We start from the raw sequence: 22,522 nt of genomic DNA, 5'->3' as shown, positions 1-22,522 counted from the left end.
AACTATGGATGTCAGCTAGATGAAGGGTAAAAATCTGTACTTGTTACACTTTTCTGTCTTCAAACCCATGGTCCATTTTGTTTGCATAATTCTTCCAACCCATGTAATAAATCCTTTTGTTGTTTGTCTCCTGATTGACAGTGGAAAGAGTTGTTTCTAGGGGAATTATATTCCAGGCTCACTCTGTCCATAGAGAGAGGGACCCATATGGCTTCCATAACCCAAAATCCATAACTCACTTGGGTCCACCACACGTCCCTCACTGCAACTGCAGAATCCAGCATAAGGGCAAAGGAATTGAGGTACTAGAATAGGAAGCTATCTTGGGGCAACCTCAATCTGTTCCTTGGGGCAAGTGGCAGTTCCATGGGGAAAATTTGGGACCTCAGGGGTAGATAGATGGTTTTGTGACAACCATCATTTTTGCATGATCATGAAAACAAATAGGTCAATGCATTCTATCCTAAAAAGCAGGCAAAGCAGCACGTTATTCCAAGGTATTTGGGAAGAATCAACTCAGGGCATCTTGATCCTTTTAATGGTTAAAACACTAGAGCAGGCTAGTTCAATGGGCCCCAAATACTGCATCCTACAAGTTCCTATTTCTAAATATTTTCTATTCCTATTGGAAAGGAACAGAGTGATGAGCTCTAACTGGTAAGCAACATATTCTAGATGACATAATTAGTGGTAGGTTGTAGTTTAAGATACAAAAATAATGTGGCCTTTGTAACATAGACCTTCACTTCAGAACCCCTAATAGATCTCAACCGAGGAGCACAAAGTAGCCACCTTTTAAAAAAAAAATTGGCCAAACGACATTAGCAAGGTTATAATAATTTTCTTTTTTATTATTATTTATTTCTTCTGATGTTCCAGTTGTAATGTGTTATGGGAGAAGAACAAGACACAAAGATGAATATAAGTAGTTATTATACGGATTAAGATATACCAGTAACAAAGTGCCTCCTTTCTACTGGGTAGGTGAAGGTGGCAGGTCAAAACGGTTTCCTTAACTGAATGGAAAAAAATATCTGATTATTTCCAGAGTCCTTCATAATTAAAATATTATGGAAAGGTTTCAAATGTAGATCATAAGCTTTGGGGGGGAGGGGGTCATGCTTCTATTTTTACTAAGCTTCTACAGTAATGATATGAATTTTCTTCACCGAGAAGAGTAGCTGAAATTTAATCTGCCAGTTCCTAATAGTACTGGCATCTGTACATTTTAAACATTAACCGGGGGTGGGGGGGAGGAGTAGTCAGCCACAGCAGTGGCAACATGAACATAGTTGAATGTACACAGAAGAAATCCCCTAAAGGCCCCAGCTTTACAAAACCATTACATACTAACTAGCACACTGTCATTCCACTGCAATTTCTGGTCCACATAAAATAGGATTGTTATTATTACACCATCCAAAAGAATACTGGCTGCCTAATAATAAATGGAAAGACATAATGCAAAGATTCTTACAAATCTAAGGACCTGCTCTTGCAACTACTTAAGCACGTACCTCTTCCAACAATATGGGTGGTCACATTGACACTTTAAATTACACACGTGTGTAAAATTTACAGAAGTATGGTCTATTTTTGACAAGAAGTGATGAGACACAGTAAGCAACACCAGAGAAGGAAGAAATGTGGGAAGACGCAGACTGCGGAAATAACTCAGGTTGAACACGGAACAAGTGGTGGTACAAATACTTTTTTTTTTTTTTTTTTTGGTGAAGATGACAAGAGATTAGTACAGCATCACTGAAGGGGAATGACACAACGTGATATTAGAAACACTGTAGGAGTTTTTTTTACAAATGTCCTTCAATACAAGAGCACGAAGTTTAAACCTGATACAGGAGAGATACAGAAATGAAACTCATCACCACTCACAATGAAAAACAGAACTTCTGTGGTTCATAAAAGAACACCATTTTAAAACAGGGAATGAAAACAGCCTTATGTAATACCTGGTGATTCTGTAGAGAAAGCAGGATGTCTTGCTATGTGACTGTTGATTATATCTACAGCCTTGAAGTTTTTATTTTTCTTCAGCATATCGACAGCACATCTTGACAGTCCATCTGCAATAGTGGGATCCACTCCATAATTTAGGAGCATCTGCACATCATCTGTTTGACCTAAACCATAAAAAGAAATGCAACTGAGAGAAAGCATGGGCCTCTGTTTATGCGGAGGGGGCAGGGGAGTTATTTTCATAGTTCAAACGCTGATTACAGAAAAATGAATAGCTCGATATTACATATGCCTGCCACTATCTGTTTCCTATATAGTGGTTTTTATCCATAGATCTCCATATAATGTGTAAGAGTACAGCATCATTTCCCTCATTTTACAGATAGGAAAACTGAGGCACAAGGTCTAAGAACATACAGCGGGACAGCGGTCAAGCTAGACACTGAATCCTAGGTCTCCTATGTCCCAGCACAGTGCTTGAGCCATTAAGTTGGGCCTTACATAAAAAAGGCTTTTATGGGGTGATCAATAAAGACAGATTCTTCATAATATCCCACATTCTTAAGTATGAAAACAGAGCAAAGCACCAGTTTCATTCCGTATCAGGAAGAGAAGATCATCTAAGCATTATTAAGCCTTGCAATAAAACTTATCACCATTTTGCTAAATACAATATTGTTTTTGCTCCTTTCAACAGAAAATATACATATCTTAGAATAAACAATAATCAAAAGAGTCTCAAAAGCGTCAACTTGGTTTTGAGGCCTCGCCACAATAAGTTGACCAGGAATCCAAGTCTAACCCTATTCCACACTTCAAGTTCCCAAAAAAAGTTTGTGCAATAGTTTAGAGAGTCCTCTCCCACTCACTGCTCTATGCAACTTAGTCTTAGGGCCATGATGAAGGTGGATTCAAAAATAATGATTTTCCAGAGACTCAAACAGGGAGAAATTAAGATCACACTTGGAAATCTAATAAGTTTAACAAGACCATGCCTAAAATATTTTTAGTGTACTAGAAGGCAACATATTCATTAATGCACAGTAGTTACTGTGCATTAAATTTAGTACATATATAATCAAGTAGTAAATTAATGTGGACTAACCACAGTTACTGTGCAGTAGCACCAGAGCACGCCTTTTTAGCAAAGCTATGCAGTTACCTAATAATACTGTGCAGTTGCGTATTAGCTCTGTTTGGGCAGTGGCATGCTACTATGCAGCATTATTAGGCTACTGCACAGTTAGCATCTAACGTAGATATGCCCAAGAAGATATGTACTCCCTTTACCTCAAGACAGGGGAACATCTGCTTTAAGCCACACCCACCGAACAGCCAGGAGATCAGCCAAGCAAGCAAGTGAAAGAAGCATTAGTCATGACCTTTTCATTTTCCCAAGACACTGATAGGAGGTAGATAAGAGACAGTGATAGAAGGTAGGAACCTCCTATCACTGTCTCTTCTCCTCCTCCTACCACTGTGTCCCTACTTGCTAGAGCATCAAGGCATAAGATCAAGGATCTTTGAAAACTCCTGGTGCTCTAGTATAGTGCCCGAAGACTGGAAGAAGGCCAATGTGGTGCCGATCTTCAAGAAAGGGAGGAGAGTGGATCCGGCTAACTACAGGCCCATTAGCCTGACTTCTATCCTGGGGAAGATCTTAGAAAAGTTTATTAAGGAGGCCATCCTTGATGGACTGGCCCAGGCTAACATCCTAAGGGATAGCCAGCACGGGTTTGTTGCAGGTAGGTCTTGCTTGACCAATCTCATTTCCTTCTATGACCAGGTGACCTATCACCTGGACAAGGGAGAAGAGAGTGATGTCATATATCTTGACTTCAAAAAAGCTTTTAATCTGGTATCCCATGATCACCTCTGTGGCCTTGGCTCCACCATGGTCGCTGGCTGGGAAATTGGCTCCGTGGTCGGACCCAGAGGGTTGTAATTGATGGCAGTCACTCATCGTGGTGCCCTGTGACCAGTGGGGTCCCCCAACACTCTGTCCTGGGACCCATACTGTTCAACATTTTCATTAATGATGTGGACATTGGAGTCAGGAGTGGACTGGCCAAGTTCGCCGATGACACCAAACTTTGGGGCAAAGCATCCACGCCAGAAGATAGGCGGGTGATCCAGGCTGACCTGGACAAGCTCAGCAAATGGGCAGACGAGAACCTGATAGTGTTTAACACTGAAAAATGCAAGGTTCTCCACCTTGGGAGGAAAAACCTGCAGCATCCTTATAGGCTCGGCAGTGCTACGTTGGTTAGCACTACAGAAGAAAGACTTGGGGGTCATCATTGACCACAAGATGAACGGGAGCCTGCAATGTGATGCTGCGGCTAGTAAAGTGACCAAAACGCTGGCGTGCATCCATAGATGCTTCTCGAGCAAATCCCGGGACATCGTTCTCCCCTTGTACTCGGCCTTGGTGAGGCCGCAGCTGGAGTACTGCGTCCATTTTTGGGCTCCACAATTCAAAAAGGATGTGGAGAAGCTTGAGAGAGTCCAGAGGAGAGCCACGCGCATGATCAGAGGTCAGGAAAACAGATCTTACGATGATAGGCTGAGAGCCATGGGACTCTTCAGCCTGGAAAAGCGTAGGCTCAGGGGTGATCTGATGGCTACCTATAAGTTTATCAGGGGTGACCACCAGTATCTGGGGGAACGTTTGTTCACCAGAGCGCCCCAAGGGATGACTAGGTCGAACAGTCACAAACTCCTGCAAGACCGTTTCAGGCTGGACATAAGGAAGAATTTCTTTACTGTCCAAGCCCCCAAGGTCTGGAACAGTCTGCCAGCGGAGGTGGTTCAAGCACCTACTCTGAACACCTTCAAGAGTAAACTGGATGCTTATCTTGCTGGGATTCTATGACCCCAGCTGACTTCCTGCCCTTTGGGCAGGGGGCTGGACTCGATGATCTCCCAAGGTCCCTTCCAGCCCTGATGTCTGTGAAATCTATAACCTGGCTGGAAGAAAATCTGGGAAGAAGCAAAACACTTTATGTATGTAATGCCTGGCTTTGTGCATTCACACCTTACCATTTATGTTTTTCTTATTTTTTTTGGAAAAGCAGATGGCTATGAAATTTCTTCCATCATCTGCTTCTTCTATCACTATTCATTTAGCAGCAGATGGGATGGCTATGAGATGAAACGCGACTCTTCTACAACTAACTCAATATTATGAATGAAACGACCACAGACTATCAAAAATGCAGTAGGTCAGCATTTAATCAAATAATCATGGGATCAATAGTGATGCTCATTTCCTGTTGCCACCCAGTGGAATTATTAAGAAATGCAAGTAAAAATAATAATAAAGCTAAGTTTCTACAGTTGTAACCAGGGGAAAAAAGGGAAATTCAGAGATGGCATCATAATTTGACCTTTACAAGAAACCCCTGAAACACAACTCAATTTGTCACACCTAAAACAAGACATATTTTACAAATAAACACAACTCCAACATATTCAAGTCTAAGCCCTTATACAATTTATAAAGGGCATCAAAACTTAGAAATATCAAGAAGAAAAAAAAAAAAAGCTGCACCTAATGGATAAACCAGTGATTCTGAACCAGAGTGCCAGAGCACTCTGAGGTGCCACCAGATCCTCAAGGGTCCCCAGCTTGTGAGAAGACAGCAGATAAGCTAAGCAGATGCTTGCTCCTCCTTGCCTGGAAGTTCCCTAGCCCTATTGCCCAGACCCTGTGTGAGGAGGTAAGCATTGTAATATAAATTAGTTTTTGAAACTGCGTGCCACTCAATTCACAAAAATTATAAAAGGTGTGCCTTGAGTCCAGTGAGCGGTGCCTCAAGTCCAAAGAAATTGAGAACCAGTGGGATATAACTTAAATCAGAAAAAAGGAATCCTAACATTGTATCAGCACTCTTGAAACAGATACTGCATTTGCTATGGTTATTAAGGTTACACTCACACTACAAGCCTTTCCCATTCTTCTTCTTGGCATGTATTAAAGAACATCAGTGTCTGGAGACTTTCCTCCCCCCATTTTTGCCAAAATAAGCCCAAAGATGGAGGGGAAAAAAAATCCATCCTTATTTACATACGTTGCATGGAATATCCATTGGAACGAGATGCCACAACATGTAGGACTGTGCAGCCATCACTGTCTTGCTGGTTGATACTACCCTTCAAGTCTGGTTTCCGGTCTAGCAGCCATCTGAAAAGATCATTCCCTTCTGAAATGAAAAAAAAAGGTGTCACAAAACTGTGCACTGTTATACTAGAACAGAAGGAGGAGGAAATAATATTATATTTTCTCTTTGAGTGAAAGAGACCCTCTCAAAGACCCTTCCTTTTAAGACAGAGAGTGAATGACAAAAGACAATTGAAAAGCATCAACAAATGGTGCTATAGGTCAACGTTTTTGTTGGACACAGAACCAAATTTTGGCTGATTCATAATATATATGCAATTCTGGTCTTGATCTACTGATTTTTAACCTGTTACTCAAATCAGACAGACAGACACTGCTATTATTTTCAAAGGTGACATTTATAGCTATAATGGTTTGGCTTTTAACCAAGGAAAATGGTGTTTCAATGTCAGTATTGGGATCATATGACTTCCAAAACACACCTGAACAAAAGGAATGAAGCTTGAGTAATATTTTTTGTAGTAAATTCTTGAGTTATAGAAGATAATCTCCCGATATGATTCAGTTTGAGATTTTGTCAAATATGGTTTCAGTTACAAATTTTCTGGAGGCTGGCCTTGGTTGCCTTTGTTTTATTTTAATATGGATTGCTGCTTACTTGTTTTGATGCAGAGTTTAATGATAGCATGAAGTGGATAAGCTCCAATGCTCCCAATGTTTGCTCCAATGGAGATAAGCCATTCCACCAGTTGTGGTAAACTGTCTATTCTGTCATATTGTTCACAGAGAACATATTCCTGATAACAAAGAAATAAGTAAAAACATTATAGAGTCGCATTATTTTACAATGCATGACAAAAATTCTCTTTCCCAGGGTTATTTTCACCTCATCCAAAACAAGAGTTTTTCATTACTTAGGAATTTGATGCAACAATGACAATGCAACAGAATAAAGGTGTTTGCTTTACCTATTACAAAGTTGAACTGCAAATATATTTATTTGCATTCAACAGCACCTAAAAGCCCCAACTCAGTGATGGCCCCAATTTGCTATGAACTGTTCAACAAAAAAGACACAACACTACAAAGCAGCTGTCTCTGCCCCAAAGAACTCTAATTTTACCCTACTTACTATTACTATGTATTAGTAATATATATTCTATATTTTGTATGATACATATACTATTTATCTACCACACTACTATTGCATAAATCTCTCCTTTTCTGTACTGATGGTACCAAGTGTTTTAGGGCCAGAAAACATAGTTTGCAATCACACTAGTATAGGATGTAACATTATAAGGCTTCATGGGCAATTTTTTTTTTTTTTTTTTTTTTTTTAAAACGGGGTTTCAGTTCAATCACTGGAGAAGCCTGGCTTGACTCCTAGATCATGGGCTTTTTACATATTATCTATACCATTCACGTCTACTAGACAGGAGATATGCCTCATCTACCCTGAAATCACTACAGCAGTTTTAAACTAGCTAGCTTGGAATTGGATAGCAGCAGTAGTGCTAGCTGGTACCCCACCCCCATCCAACAATTTTGATTAACGCTTATGTAATTAGCCAAGTAACAAGCTACACTGCACCCAGACAGGCTACTTTAAAACCAGTGTGGATCCCACAGACAATTTTTTCTGCTACCATTATACACAATCTTCCCGAAAACCAGACAGTACATTTAATGGTCTTTAAAATTTACTTTTGCCCTCCCTCCCTCTTTCAGAATTTCTCTGTTCCCCATACCAACCACATCACTGCTGTCTACTGACACAAGTATAAATCAAACCCTATTTGAAAGTTATATAGTAAAAATACTAGTACAGTGCTACTGAAATACTGGTTCGGTGGCATCTTCTAGTATTCTACAACAAATATGTTGTATGCCCACTATTTACTATCCAGTAAATTCAGTTCTATAAAGCTTGCTTTCTATCCCCTAAAGTACAAATTTTTAATGACCTCTCCAACACCTTTTTAAGATGCTAAAGAGAAGAGATCTCTTAACGTAATCACTAGAAGAAACTTAACAGAAGACAGGTAACTTGTTAAACAAAATACATATAAACAGTACCTCAAAAAGATTCTTTAGTGATAACTGTGTTACTCTGAGATTTCTTGGCAATCTGTCCTTCTCAGATACCAACAAGAAGAAAGACTAGGAAAGAAAAGAACATTTCGAAGCATTTAGATAGTATGCTTAAAATTCATTTAGCTGAATTATCAAACATTACAAGGGAAAACTAAATAAGTACTATCAACAAATATTTTCTTTTTGTGTTGCCTATCATTTGTACTTACTCCTCAGATTCTCAAGAACAAAACCTCCTTTCCCTTCTTGTTTGTTAAAATTATACAATTTGGTGCACACTTCCCAGCCCTTGCTCAGATGCATTTCTTAATCAGGCATGTGTCACCATAATTCAGATACATTTGCTATCATATTCATACAAAGCATCAACTGCGACAAAAGCATATCCCTGGGAACATATTTGTTAACTTGCGATCCCCCTGGTACTCTAAAGTAAAATCACTGTGGATTTAGCATAAAAATTGTAGCTATTGAACAATTTCCTCAGTAACACAGGAATGGCTTTACATAAACTACTAGGATATTCTTCATCTGTGCATAGCAGAACCTTTTTTTGAGTCACATCTACTTGAAATTTTCCATCTTATACAGAAATTATACTTAACAGATCAAAACATTGTCCTTGCTACATATTCTTCTGTACACATCTGAAAAGAGGACCTCAGCAGTGACAATGAAACAACGATAACTTTAACAACAGCTGAGAATCTGTTAGCATAAAAATAAAAGAACCCAACTCTGAGGAAACGCATGTAATCTACCACTATATTTTTCTATTTTGCCATTCTTATCTTGTTCCTCAATTTTTTTTTTTTTTTTTTTTTACAGATACCAGGTCTTGGATGAGCTACTTTCAGCAAATTTATGATTACTGATAGTACAGGACTGAAATCACCCTAGTGCTCCACTGAAAACAAGCCATTGTGCTACTTCCATTAAGAGCAAAGTGCAGTTTTGAGGGTACCAACATATTATGGAACATACAGCACAAAAATGTGTATTGAAGAATCAAGTGATGGCCTGTCAATAACTTAAATGTCAAACAGACTTGAAAGCCGCAACAACTTCTAATTAAATTGGCTCAAAAATAATTAAAAATTACTGTAGATACTGCATCTTGTACCATTCTTGTGGTTTACTAAAATTCCCATGAAGATAGCTGTTGCTTCTCTGTTAAGACCTACACAAATTATTTCAACAGATTGACTGGCCATACAGTACAAGTAATAAAAGGGACCATAACAAAAATGAACACAAATAGATACTTTTCCTCCATTTCATTCCATCACAAACATTTGCGGTGGAGTTGTAACTATAATAAACAAGTCAACAGATAAATAAACAAATTAGATTTCTACATTTATTTGACTCTTATGCTGCCTTCCCCAGGGTGGCTTACAATAGAAGCCATGAGTCATAAAGAGAGATAAAATATTAAAATAAAATAATAAATGATAAAACCATGCCCCCTGTAAATTATGACCCTTTCAAAAAGGGATGAGACTCTGATAAATTATGTTTTATCTGTTTCTACTGTAAAAATCAAGACATTTGGACACACAGTGACAATTAATGCGTGTTATTTTAGATTTAAAAGGCAATTTGGGAAAATCAAAATGATGCTCAAGAAACAGCAAAAAGAGTTAGGAGTGCACCGATAGAGATTTTTGGGGCTGATACCAATAGCCAATTTTTAAGGAGGCATATTAGCTGATACCATTCCAATTTCCGATCCATAGCCCGGCAGCATGGAGAGCTGCGGGCAGCTGGTAAGTCTGTTGTGGTGGAAGGGGAGGGAGGAGGGAAGGGATGTAGGGGGCAGATCAAGGCCCCTGCAGTGAGGGAGGGAATGGGGGCTGGGGCAGGGTGTGCTTGGGGCTGGCAGCACAGGGAGTGCGGGCTGCAGCCACCTCAAAAATTCACCGTAGTCCCCTCAACCCCTCCTCCCAGCACCGCCACCACCTGCCCTAAGTGCAGCCTGGCCAGCCCTGCTGCCACGAAGAGCCCAGCACAGCCCCAGACTCAGCCCCAGCCCACAGGCATCCCATTCCACACCACCACGCACATGTGCACAGTTCTAGGGGCACACGCAACCCCACGCACCCCCCCCCCCCCCAGCCATGGCCCTCCCACGGTGTGCGCACCAGCAGGAGCCACCCTACCCTCCATGCCCCCCAATGACCTGAGGCTCTATCCTGCATCCTGCCTGTGCAACGCTTGCTTCTGCCCCTGCCCGAGCCCCACTGCTTCCCTCACCATGGGGGCTGTGATCTGCCTCCCACACCCTTTCCCTCCCCCCTCCACTTCCACCACAACAGACTGACCAGCTGCATGCAGCTCTCTAAGCTGCTGGGCTGTGCTCCTCACCACCTATGTGCTGCACTGCGGCTGTGCACATGCACAGGCCATTTATTGACCACGCTAAATCGGCTACATCAGGCCAATTTCCAATACAGACAACTTTCTTTATATCAGTGCCGATCCAATATTGCACCAATCAATGTATAATAAAAAAAAAAAAAGTCACCTACTTTTACCCAAGTCTATACAGATATGAATGGCCTTGCTAGTTTCCCTTGCATAATAATAAACTCACCCGCCACAGTTTTTTTCTGGCCAGTTCTTCTATTACCAGCTGCCAAGTTGATTTATCAAGTTCTTCTTGCAAAAGATTCTTAAAGATGGAAGAAGACCTGTGTGTACTAGCTTTTTCACCCAAGAGAACAAACAGAAATATGTTTAAGTATGTAGCTTCTCCAACTATAGGAATCCATTTTACAGGAACAATTTTACGGTATTTATCATAACACAGCAAATAAAAATACACCGCTTTCACATAATTAAAAATGGCAATATCCCATCCCTAATTAGGAATGCACTATTTTTATTGAAAAATTAATCAAGTGCTTTGGAAAACAAACTCCACACCCCAATTCTTCTACTTGCAGTGAACGCACAGAGATCTAGTGATCAAACTCACTAGGGTAGGAATGGGAATCCTCAGAAGCATGTGGAGAACAGTCACTGCCTGAAGGCAGCTAGCTGGTCTGTAGACTCTTGTCTGAGCTTCTAACAGAGCACTGAGCAAGAATGACTCAAAGAGAAAGAGGGAACAGAGAAAATTAGGAAGGGGATTGGATGCTCCCACTGAAATAAGCTTTTGGAGGATAGGAAAGGACAAAGCTTCCCCTTTCAACTGCTGTCCGTGTGGGGTTTTCTCTTCTTGTTACCGTTCATGTCCCGAGCTAGCTAGCTGCAACTCCAACTCCACTTTGGCCTTCTTGATTTCATTGCTTCATGCCCAAACAGTACTCCCTAGACTAGGAGAGTATTATACAGCTTAATGCCCTCCACTGCAAGTTTTTCCTGATACAAAAGCTTTTCTCTTCCTTTGTTATTCCTAGTTACATTATATTCCTTAGTTATACCTGATCACAAAGGAGAACAGTGTGGTCTGGATGAAGTCAACACAGCATGAGGACTGCAGCAGGGGCACTATTCCAATTCTGATTTTCCCGCGAGGCAAGTCAGTTCATTCATCTGGCTGAGTCCCTACCCCAGTCTGTAAAGTGTTGTGGAGGAAGCTTAGACAGCATGTTGCAAGGATTGCCTGGTTAATTACTGTGTGCTGAAAACCCCATAAAAATAACTGTTAATGAATTATGGTTCTGCTTCCTACTTGCTGACAACATTCTGTTATTTGTAAATGTACCATTACCATCATAAGTTATTGTTCAACTAAATTATACTTTTGCTGAATGTATTAGGTAGCATTTTCTCTAAATTGTTTTTCATTTTTATTTTCTACCCATATTTCTTTTCAGATCCCTTTGTATTTTGTGTTGATTGGTGTCTGCACTGCAACCCAAATTTAGTGTCATCTGCATGTTTGATTCACATTCTGTTTATCTTTTTCCACATTATTAGCAAAACTAATTAAGGCTGTATTCACAGGATGTTAAATAAGGTTGTATTCATCTGAGGACCCCTGCAAGTACTACTGAGCATCCATAACTCCAAATCAAGCTGGTGGGAAAAATGAATGTTCAAAATCTCAGATTCTTCCTCCAATTTGTCTGATTATTATTTATTACAGATCTGCATTCAAAGCCCATCTACATTAATTGAAAAATTTGCTTTTGATAGGGTTAGGCGGTAGGTCTTTGCATATAAACTTTTAAAAGTTAGACAAATGACTAGGGAGTATTGCTTGGGCATGAAGGAATGAAATCAAGAAGGCTAAAGTGGAGTTGGAGTTGCAGCTAGCTAGCTAGGGACATGAACGGTAACAAGACGAGTTTTTACAAGTATGTTAGCAACAAAAAGAAGATCAAGGAAAGTGTGGGTCCCTTACCAAACAGGGGAGGCAACCTAGAGCCAGAAGATGCTGGTAGTATTTGACATTTTTTTACCTCAATCATCATAGGCAAGGTCAGCTTCCAGACTACTGCACCTGCCAGCATGGCTTGGTAGCCAGCAGTGGCAAAAAACAGATTAGGGACTCTTTACAAAAGATGGACATACACAAGGGCCAGACCTGATGGGAGAATTTACCAGTGTGATTTCAGAGCCACTGTCCATCATCTTTGAAAACTCATGGCAATAAGGAGAGGTCCCAGGCAACTGTAAAGGGCAAATATAGCACCCATATGTAAAATAATATAGGGCAAATATAGTGCCTACCCCTATCCCTGGAAAAATCATAGACCAAGTCCTCAAGGAATCAATTACTAAGCACATGGAAAAGTTGGAGATTAGGAACAATCAGCACAGATTCAACAAGGGCAAGTCATACTGGACCAACCAGACTGATTTCTATGACAAGATGACTGGCACTGTGGATGCGGGGAAAGCAGCGTGATATACCTTGATTTTAGCAAGGCTTTTGATATAGTTTCCCATAACAGTCTTGCAAGCAAGCTAAGGAAATACAGGTTAGATGAATGGACAGCAAGGTGGACAGAAAACTGGCTGGCTCCTCAGATTTACAAGGCAGCAATTAATGAATCAGTGTCTAGGTGGCAGCCAGTATCAAGTGGAGTGCCCTACGGCCGGTTTTGCTCAGTATCTTGATCAGCAACCTGGAGGGTGAGATAGAGTGCACCCTCAGCAAGTCTGCAGATGGCACCAAGCTGGGGAGAGTAGTAAAATATGCTGGAGGGTAGGGCCAAAGACAGATTGGAGGATTGGACCAAAACAAATCTTATGAAATTCAATAAGGAGAAGTGTAAAGTCCTGAATTTACGACAGAACAATCCCATGCGCCAGTACAGGCTGGGGATGACTGGCAAAGCATCCAGTGGACAATAAACTGAATATGAGCTGACAGCATGGCTTTTTTTGTGAAGGCTAATGGCATAGTATAAACATTAGTAGAAACATTGCCAGAAGATTGAGGGAAATGATTATTCCCCTCTAGTCAGCACTGGTGAGGCCACATCTGGAATACTGCGTCCAGTTTTGGGCCCCCATTATGGAATGAATGCGGGCAAATTGGAGAGAGTCCAGAGGAAGACAGCAAAAATGGCTAGGGGACTAGGAAACATGACTTTTGAGAGGCTGAGGGAACTGGGCTTATTTAATTTGGAGAAGACTGAGGGGGGATTTAATAGCAGCCTTCAGCAACCTGAAGGGTGACTCCAAAGAGGATGAAACTACACTGTTCTCAGTGGCAGCAGATGAGAGAAGAATGAGCAATAGTTTCAGGTTGCAGCACAGAAGGTTTAGGATAGATATCTGAAAAATACTCTCTCATTAGAAGCACTGAAACAGGCTACTGTGAGAGGTTTTGGAATCTCCACGCTTGGATGTTTTTAAGACCTGGCAAGATAAATCTTTGGCTGTGATAATGGGAGATGGTCATTCTCCGAGCAGGGTGTTGGACTAGATGGCTTCCTGAGGTCCCTTTGAACCCTCATTTTCTATGATTCTATAAGCAACAAGATTCATAATCTTTTTTAAACTAAACTTCCCAAAACAAATTTTGAAACATGCAAAAGTACTGAATTACAATATGCCTCTACTGCATTCATAGTTGGTAGGGTTGGAAGGGACCTGAGCAGATCGTCAAGTCTGACCCTCTGCCATGGCAGGAAAGAATGCTGGGGTCAAATGACCCCGGCTAGGTGATTATCCAGCCTCCTTTGAAGATCCCCAGGGTAGGAGCAAGCACCATTTCCCTTGGAAGTTGGTTCCAGATCCTAGCCACCCTGACTGTGAAGTAGTGCCTCCTGATTCCTTACCTCCCTAACTTTGCAATTCTGTGCATGAAAAAGCAAGTAAGTTTGCCTATGAAGGTTTAAGTTGCTTATGACTGGGGGTACACTGATAGAGATTTAAGGCCTATACCAATAGCCAATATTTAAGGAGGCATATCAGCCAATACTGATCCAATACCGCTGCCTCCAGGTGGTAAGTCTGTGGTGGGGGAGGTAAGGGAGGGAAGGGGGAGGCAGATCAATGCCCCCTGCAGTGAGGGAGGAAGGGGGCAGGGGCAGGCGCTGCCCAGGGGGTGCTCCAAGGCTTTTCTGGCACCACGTGGGACTGTTCTCGGCAGGGTGGGTTTGGAGCAGGCACTGACAGGGGGCTGTAGCCCCCCAAAATTTTGCCACAGCTCTGTTCCCAGCACAGTCTCAGCTCTTCCCAGTACGTGTGTGGAGGCGGGACATGGAGCCGGGCTGCACTTGGCAGCACGGGGTTGGGAGTACAGCTGCTGCAAAATTTGGGATGGCTGCAGCCACTCCCAGCACTGCCGGCTGAGAACAGTCCCACACAGCACTGGTTCCAGCCTGCCCACCCCACGCAGATCCAAGGGGCACACCCTCCCTGGCCTCCTGGGGTTCAAACAGTGGCAGGAACCACCCCCCACCCCAACCATACCTCCACTCCATGCCCTCACCCCACCGCGGGCAGCACCTGGCCCTTTCCCCCTCCCTCCCTCACCGTGGAAGTGTTAATCTGCGCCTCCCTTACCTCCCCCCTCCCCTTCTGACTTACCAGCTGGAGGCAGCTCTCCATACTGCCAGCTCTTTTTGGCCAAATTATCAGCCCCATTGTGCTGATATTTGATGCAGCAAATTTTCTTTATGTCAATACTGATCCGATATTGGACCGATGTATCAGTGTAGCTCTGCTTATGACTCAAAGATTTATTTCCCCATCAATAATTTTCTCTTTACATCTGCTACCTTGACTTACTAGGGATAAAAGTGACACTTAAAAGGGTAGCAGCTGCCAGGACAATTCTTCTTCCTTTGATTTGAAAAGCAGCATATTTGCCTGCCTTCCAGTCTTGTATTACTTCCAAGCTTTCTGTTTCTTTAGGCTCAGATTAGATAGTTCCAAAACCCCAACTCCCACATTCATTATCCTTAACGGTCCACTCAAAATATGAATAACAAACCATTCTAAAATGTTCCCTTTCCTTTAGTGTTCCAAATGGACTTTCTCTGCAGGACTTAACCAAAATGTTTTATTTCTATTTGTTTTTAAAACAAACCATTGCCATATTGATGAATCTCTCCACGTGACTTAGATGACAGCAATCAAAGTTGTTAACAATAGAAAAAAAAAAAGAGGATATAAAACTAAAAAAGCCCACCCTGGTAAACAACAAAACAAAATATTGTCAATATTTCCTAGCAAGCTTTTTGCAAAGTTCTGGGGGGAAAAAACCTCAAGCAACTGTAACTGCAACATTACTGGGGTACTTCAGAGGGGTAACAGTCAGTTCCAGAGTGTCTTGGGTACATGCAACTGTCATCTACAAATTGGGTTGAGGCTGTTCAGGTGACCTGATAGGTCATTCAGATATTAACAACTTTCCGTTGTGACCCAAGCAGATAGTGACAAAAGTTAAATGTTCTCATGAGGAATGCTCCATTTATTTTATCTTTTCCTTACTGAATGAATAATAATAATAAAAGTCTGAACTCCACTTTACCATTAATGCACATGAAGATTCCGACTATAAAATCAACCTTTTGAGACGTATCCTGTGAACCATGGAGACGAATCAAACCCTGAATAAAGAGATCAGCTGCATAATCAGGTGCTGACAACTTAAACTTTGAAAAGCCGGCTCTGTAGTAGGCCTGGAGGAGTGGGGAGGTAAGGGGGAAGGGAAAAAAAAGAGAGAGAGAGAGAGAACATAGTTATGGTACCTAAATTTAGAAGATTGGGGCCCTACCTCTGAAATCCTTAAACATAGCTATTAGCAAAGATTTCTGACTGAATAAGGTTTGGAGAATCTGGCTGTAAAGCCATAAAAATAAATGTTCAACATTACTAATTACATAAGTAGTTGGTCTAATAAAAGATATCAGATTTACCCAAAGGAGCTTGTCTGTCCGGAAGTTGTTCAGCTACTTGTAATAATTGCATGGATTTGATATACCCACAGAACCAACACCATTGGCATACTGAATGCTTTTGTAATCAACAGCATGGGAATTTCATTCTACTGTATTTATAGTTTCCTTATACCTGGATACGCCAGTTCCATTTAAAATACAGTATTAACATAATCCCTGTTGTAATTTTTTTTAATTTACATAAATATTCAGCTACTGATTTGGCATCTTGAAATTATTTTCTCACTCCTCTTGCAATACGTACCTGTACACTGAATCTTAGAAAAAAAGAATCCAATCTTTATTCTCATTTAGAAAAAAAGTTGCAAAGTACTGCTAATACCTTGTGTTAAATGTACAGTACCTTAATAAATGATGGATCCCAGTCGAGGCCTTCCTGGGCGAAGCGATATGCAGCTTGCCATTTACTCAGACAACAGAAGGCAGTTGATTTACTGCAAAGTAATTTGGCCATCTCTCTCCGAGAACAGCTAAGAAAAAGTTAAACAATATACATCTTTAGTCTTTTTCAAGAGATACATAGTTGGTTATTGAAAGCTTTAGCACACACACCTTTTACATTGTGTCCCAAAAAGAAAATACAGAAGAAAAAACATTCTAAAAAGACAAAGTCCAACTGTAAAAATCACTTTGATTGTACACTGAATTTATAAGTTAAGAAATACCAAAGTAAGTCCATGCGTGCACAACTAAGTTCACCTTTTCTGGTCATGAGTTATAATATCACCAATTTTCTGATGGCACACCTTTCCTCACATTTAATATATTTCTTCCATTTCATCTGGAGAACACTGAAAATACTATAGATTGATTCAACTGTACAACATAGTTGGCTGCATGACCAGGTTTCAAGGTATGAACAGACATGAACAGAAGGTGCCAAATGATAAAGGAAACCCAGTATATTTTGGTAACCAGAAAGCCAACTAAAAATATTGGGGTAGATCTCTAGTGGATGCAAAGTAGCATAACTCATGGAGGTAATTAGAGCTACTCAAATTTACGATAGCTAAGGATCTGGCCTGTCTTCTTAAAAAGAGTTATTAACGTCAGAGAATCAAGAAAGAACTAAATAAGAGCACTGGGAATCTACCCCAAGCCTTTATACTAATAAAGTCATTAGAGCTTCTACAAATACTAAGATTCTTCATCTAGACATTACAGACAAAGCTTTAGGCACAGGAACAGGACAGATGAGGATGTAGGATAAAAGCCCTGGCTTTGTCTTAAATCTCTGTGCCCTCCAGTCCCTACTCCTTATAAAACTGTTAGGATACCAACAGCTATGAGGTGTTCAGATATTAGTTTTGGGGACTTGAATGAATATAAATATGGACAGAATAAATAGGTATTTATTAGAAGGCTTAAAATAGGTATTTATTACTAGACTTTGGGAATGGAAGGAGTACCGATTCATAACTGTCAGTCTAGAGTCAAAAGAGCTCCTCAAATTCACCTGGGGTTACAAGGACAGGGGTTATAAACCATTTCTAAAAAACAAACAAAAGAATAGTAAAATGATACTTGCTGTGCTACTCACATTTATCAATTTATATGGGGCCTATTAAATTCTTAAAGCATAGAAACATTTCAAAGGGCCCTGCTACACATTCAAATTAAAGCTGGACAGAAACCAGCTACAAAGTTGTTACACATTTTCAAGCACTACCTTTATAGCTGGCTGGCTCTTTTCAGCTGGCTAGTCATTTTTATCGTGTGATAATTATTTTCCATGTGTGGCTGATCTAAATTTATTGTGCAATTAACCATTTAATTGTGTGACAATTACATTGCACTTGTGGCTGGTCTAACTTTGTGTGACCAGTTAAATTAATTGCATGACTAACCAGCTAATCACATAATATATGTAATGTGTAGCAGGGCCCTAGGTGTCAGCAGTGTTACTATTAAACACAAAAACTCCAAAACCAGACAAGACCAGTGGCAACGTGTAGGGGGGAGCAAGTGTACCCCCTGAGAGTGCTGGTGCACCCCCTGACAGCTAGCATTCCCCACTTAGGCGATGGGCAGGAGCGGTGGTGCCTTCCCCTCCTCTGAGAGCACCAGCCAGGGAGCGGAGGTTCCAAGAGAAGCGCCACTGGCACTTCTAGATCAGCACAATCAGCCACAGAAGGACACCCCCCCTCCCCCCGGTCACTGACTGGCTGCTGGGGGGGCAAGTCCCCCCCTTGACTGAGGAGGCACCTGTTGCCCATGGATAGTACAGCCCAGGTAGAGAAAGCTCAAACATCTGTCTTCATAAAAGCTTATAATGTATAATCTTTGCAATATGCCCTGAAAGTCAAGACACTAATACTCTGAAAGGCCAAGGAAGGAAATACATTTGAGTTCTCCAGCTTCTGAACTTGTCCTGGCTCAGCTCCCCAGGCTTGGTTGGGATAGAATAAAAGGTGGTAAACTCTGGTTCTGTTCATCCAGAAACATCTGCTGCCTCTCGCACCCAGTGCAACAGACTAAGGGTCAGAGCATATCAACACCATGAATTGTACCTGGAAACTCATTGGTAATGAGTTCAGTCCTGGTTCATGCTCCATATTGCGAGTTCCTGTTAAATAAGCAGGGAACTGCATCAGAAAGCGTTTCTGCGTAGCTGGAGTTGTGCTGAATTAATTTTTCTTTAATGGAAATAAATATAAAATGTGGATGCTTTTTGTTTGCTCCTCACAATACATTAGTGCAAGCAGAATCATCAGAACTGCAGTCCATGGGGCACTAATACCAAAGGAGCACCTTCTGGCCATTCATGAAGAAACGACAGGCATCCGTTGGCTGTTCTTCGCATTTAACCTAGCAGCTGGAAATGAGGAATATGGCTACAACTACATTCAACATATTAACATTCTTGTTCCACTTAAGCAATGGCTGCAGTTGCCAAAAGGATGCAGTGTAACTGTGGAAGATCCGAAAGAATCTCTCCGTGCTAACATGTAGGAAGCCCATTCTGTGAGAGAGTTTAAGCCCTTAGCTAAGGCAATGAAAGCAGACTGCTCAGGTCTCTCTTTGCTCCTAGTCATGTTTCACCTCCTGAATCTAGTCCTCACTGAATAACATCTGAATCAAAAAAATACAGCAAAAGGAATATGTTTAAAATGCATCAAAAAAGTAACAATATTAATATTATTGTTATTAGTAATGTTAGTACTACCATTTATGATAATTTTAACAAGAGCACCAATCAAGCAGTTGTGGGGGGCGAGGTTCTATTCCATTTTAGTAACTATAAATCCCAGACATTCCCCCTTCTAAAAACTTAGCTATAAAGTGATAAAGAAGATGATGAGAGAGAGCACTTTTTCCCAGAAAAAACTTGGTTTTCAGATTTTTTTAAAACAAAACAAAAAAACCTATTTTGATGAAGAGATAAATAATTCAGTACATTTTCTATTAATATTAAGCTCTGGAATTGTTTTTAAAGTAAACCTGAAAATAAGCCCTCAAATACTGGGGCTTGAGAACAAAAACCTTCATCCTTCCTCCCTAAAATTCAAACCTGACCAAGACGCACATGAAAGAACTGGCAGTGTCACACAAGCATTCAGGAACAGATAGGTAGCATATTTTTCATTCTACTAAATTCAGTAGGATGTTTGAAAGCATTAAATCAACTAGTAAATAAAAAAAGAATAGAAAAAATACAACTGGATAGCAGACTGCACAGAGATTTTGTTGATAATGAAAGTCAACACAATTTGGTTTTAAAGGTATAGCTATGGTTAGTTATTGTTAATGGTGAGTCGAGTACAGAACTCAAAGCTTACGATTTTCAGCAAAATCTATCAGTGATTCTTCTGTTTATGCCTCCCCTTCCTCTACAGACCCCATTTAGAGACAAAAATACTTTCACAGATCCTAAATCTCTTATTTGCTCAATACCTCACGTCTACACTTGCAATTTCATTCTGAGAGTCACTAAAGGATTACTTGGACCATTAGGGGTCCACAGACCAGAGTTTGAGAATAACTATAATAGTTTAAACAACATGAAATTCAACAGTTCTGGGTGCCACACTTCAAGAGGGATGTTGACAGCATGGAGAGGGTCCAGAGGAGGGCCACTTGCATGATCAGGGGACAGCAGGGCAGGCCTTACGAGGAGAGGCTACGGGACCTGAACCTGTTCAGCCTCCAAAAGTGAAGGCTGAGGGGGGATCTAGTGGCCTGTTGTAAATTAGTCAGGGGGGATCAGCAGGCATTGGGGGAGTCACTGTTCCCCTGAGCACTACCAGGAGTGACCAGCAATAACGGTCACAAGCTAGCAGACGGCAGGTTTAGGCTAGATATCAGGAGGCGCTACTTCACAGTCAGGGCAGCTAGGATCTGGAACCAACTTCCAAGCAAGTGGTGCTGGCTCCTAACCTGGGGGGTTTTAAGAGGAGGTTGGATGAACATCTTGCTGGGGTCATTTGACCCCAGTATTATTTCCTGCCATGGTGGGGGGTTGGACTAGATGATCTACTCAGGTCCCTTCCAACCCTAGGAACTATGAAACTTAAACTTAGCCGACAAGAGACAGAAGCTTTGTTACTGAGCACCACCACCATCAAGCAAAGTTAAATGTTTTTGCTTTTTATTTTGAACCTGGAAATCAAAGCAACTTGCACCAAGGGTTTTAAAAGAATTATCCCAGTGCTTTGTGTTAGTTTTGAATAGCAAGTAGAACTATGCTGGTTGAATTATGAGGGTTATTATTGACCTAGATAGCATTAGATAGGCATTGGAACATTCTGTCCAGTTTTCAAGTCAACAATTCATAAAGGAAGTTCAGAAAAGAGCTACAAGAATGATTCAAGGCCTGGAAAATCTGCCTCACAGTAACAGACTAAAAGAGAAGGTTATGAGCTGACTCGCACGTGATATATAAAGTATCCGTATGGGAAAAAAGGTTTCTGATAGTAGAACATTTTTAAACTAATAAATAGGCATAAACAAGGTCAGATGGGTGGATGCTGAAGCTAGATTCAGATTAGAAATTGGGAGCAATTTTTTTAACCATAACCCAAGCATTTATCGACAAATTTATCTACGGACACGGCAGCTTCACCATTATTTGTAGTCTTTAAACTAGGGTTGCATGTCTTCCCGAAAGTTATACTGTATCTTAACCAGATTTATGAAGGAATGATGTAAGTCATCCCAGGCTCCCCCTGCACCAACAACATGGCATGATGGGATCTGATGTTCAGCACCACAATGGTGCCTCCTGCCAAGCAGGAGTAGCATGACAAGAAGCACAGCTGTTGGGACTGCACATCAGATCCTTCTTTTTAAGATCTGCCAGTGGCCTAATAAAAGCCAGTGCACAAGAAAAACTTGTAATCAAAGGGTTCTTTTGCATAAAAAAGTTGCACTGATTTATATAAAATTGTTTTTTAAATTGATTCAGATAACTTATACAAACCTCAATGTGGACAGGTTTATTTCATTTTAAAAGCATTTTGTTTCAAGTTGACTTAAATATGTTTAGGATGGACTGAAATAAGGTCCTTAACCTGAAGTAAAGCATCCTCATATGAGGTGGCCTCAGTTGAGCTAAACTGTTTTCATTTTATACCTTAAGTTAACCAGTGCTACTGCTTTGTGAAGATATACTATCATAGAAGATAGGACATGCTAGCAAATGCAGAGATACGCAGCTTCTGAGTACAAAACCAGCAATGCTCAACCTGCTGGCCCCACAGGTCAGATTTCATAGACAATAGGGCTGGAAGGGACCTTGAAGATCATCAAGTCCAGCACCCTGCCCCAGGAGCAAGGAGTCAGCTAGAGTCAAAGGATCCCAGCAAGATAAGCATCCAAATGTTTCTTGAATGAGTCCAGAGTAGATGCCTGCACCACTTCTGGAGGGAGTCTATTCCAAGGCTTGGGGCTCAGGCAATAAAGAAGTTTTTCTTTACGTCCATTCTAAAATGGTCTCAGAAGAATTTAGGACCAT

The 22,522-nt window shown here is 41.0% G+C and overlaps 1 protein-coding gene across 1 annotated transcript in view; it reads right to left on the bottom strand.

Annotated features, from left to right (window-relative positions):
• The window catches only part of TRANK1 (tetratricopeptide repeat and ankyrin repeat containing 1), a 76,280-nt gene that overhangs the window by 39,635 nt on the left and 14,123 nt on the right, over window positions 1–22,522 (bottom strand). Inside the window, exons 5-11 of the mRNA XM_090050282.1 lie at window positions 16,913–17,039; window positions 16,140–16,290; window positions 10,794–10,903; window positions 8,180–8,263; window positions 6,759–6,897; window positions 6,051–6,182; window positions 1,971–2,141 (exon numbers count right to left, since the gene is read on the bottom strand). Of these exons, the coding sequence (XP_089906408.1) occupies window positions 1,971–2,141; window positions 6,051–6,182; window positions 6,759–6,897; window positions 8,180–8,263; window positions 10,794–10,903; window positions 16,140–16,290; window positions 16,913–17,039 (914 nt within the window). The remainder of the gene's footprint in view (window positions 1–1,970; window positions 2,142–6,050; window positions 6,183–6,758; window positions 6,898–8,179; window positions 8,264–10,793; window positions 10,904–16,139; window positions 16,291–16,912; window positions 17,040–22,522) is intronic.

The sequence above is a fragment of the Crocodylus siamensis genome, chromosome 5, assembly GCF_052110815.1.
Source record: "Crocodylus siamensis isolate JL-2025a chromosome 5, ASM5211081v1, whole genome shotgun sequence".
Lineage (NCBI taxonomy): Eukaryota > Metazoa > Chordata > Crocodylia > Crocodylidae > Crocodylus > Crocodylus siamensis.
This window is presented reverse-complemented; position numbering and strand designations above follow the sequence as displayed.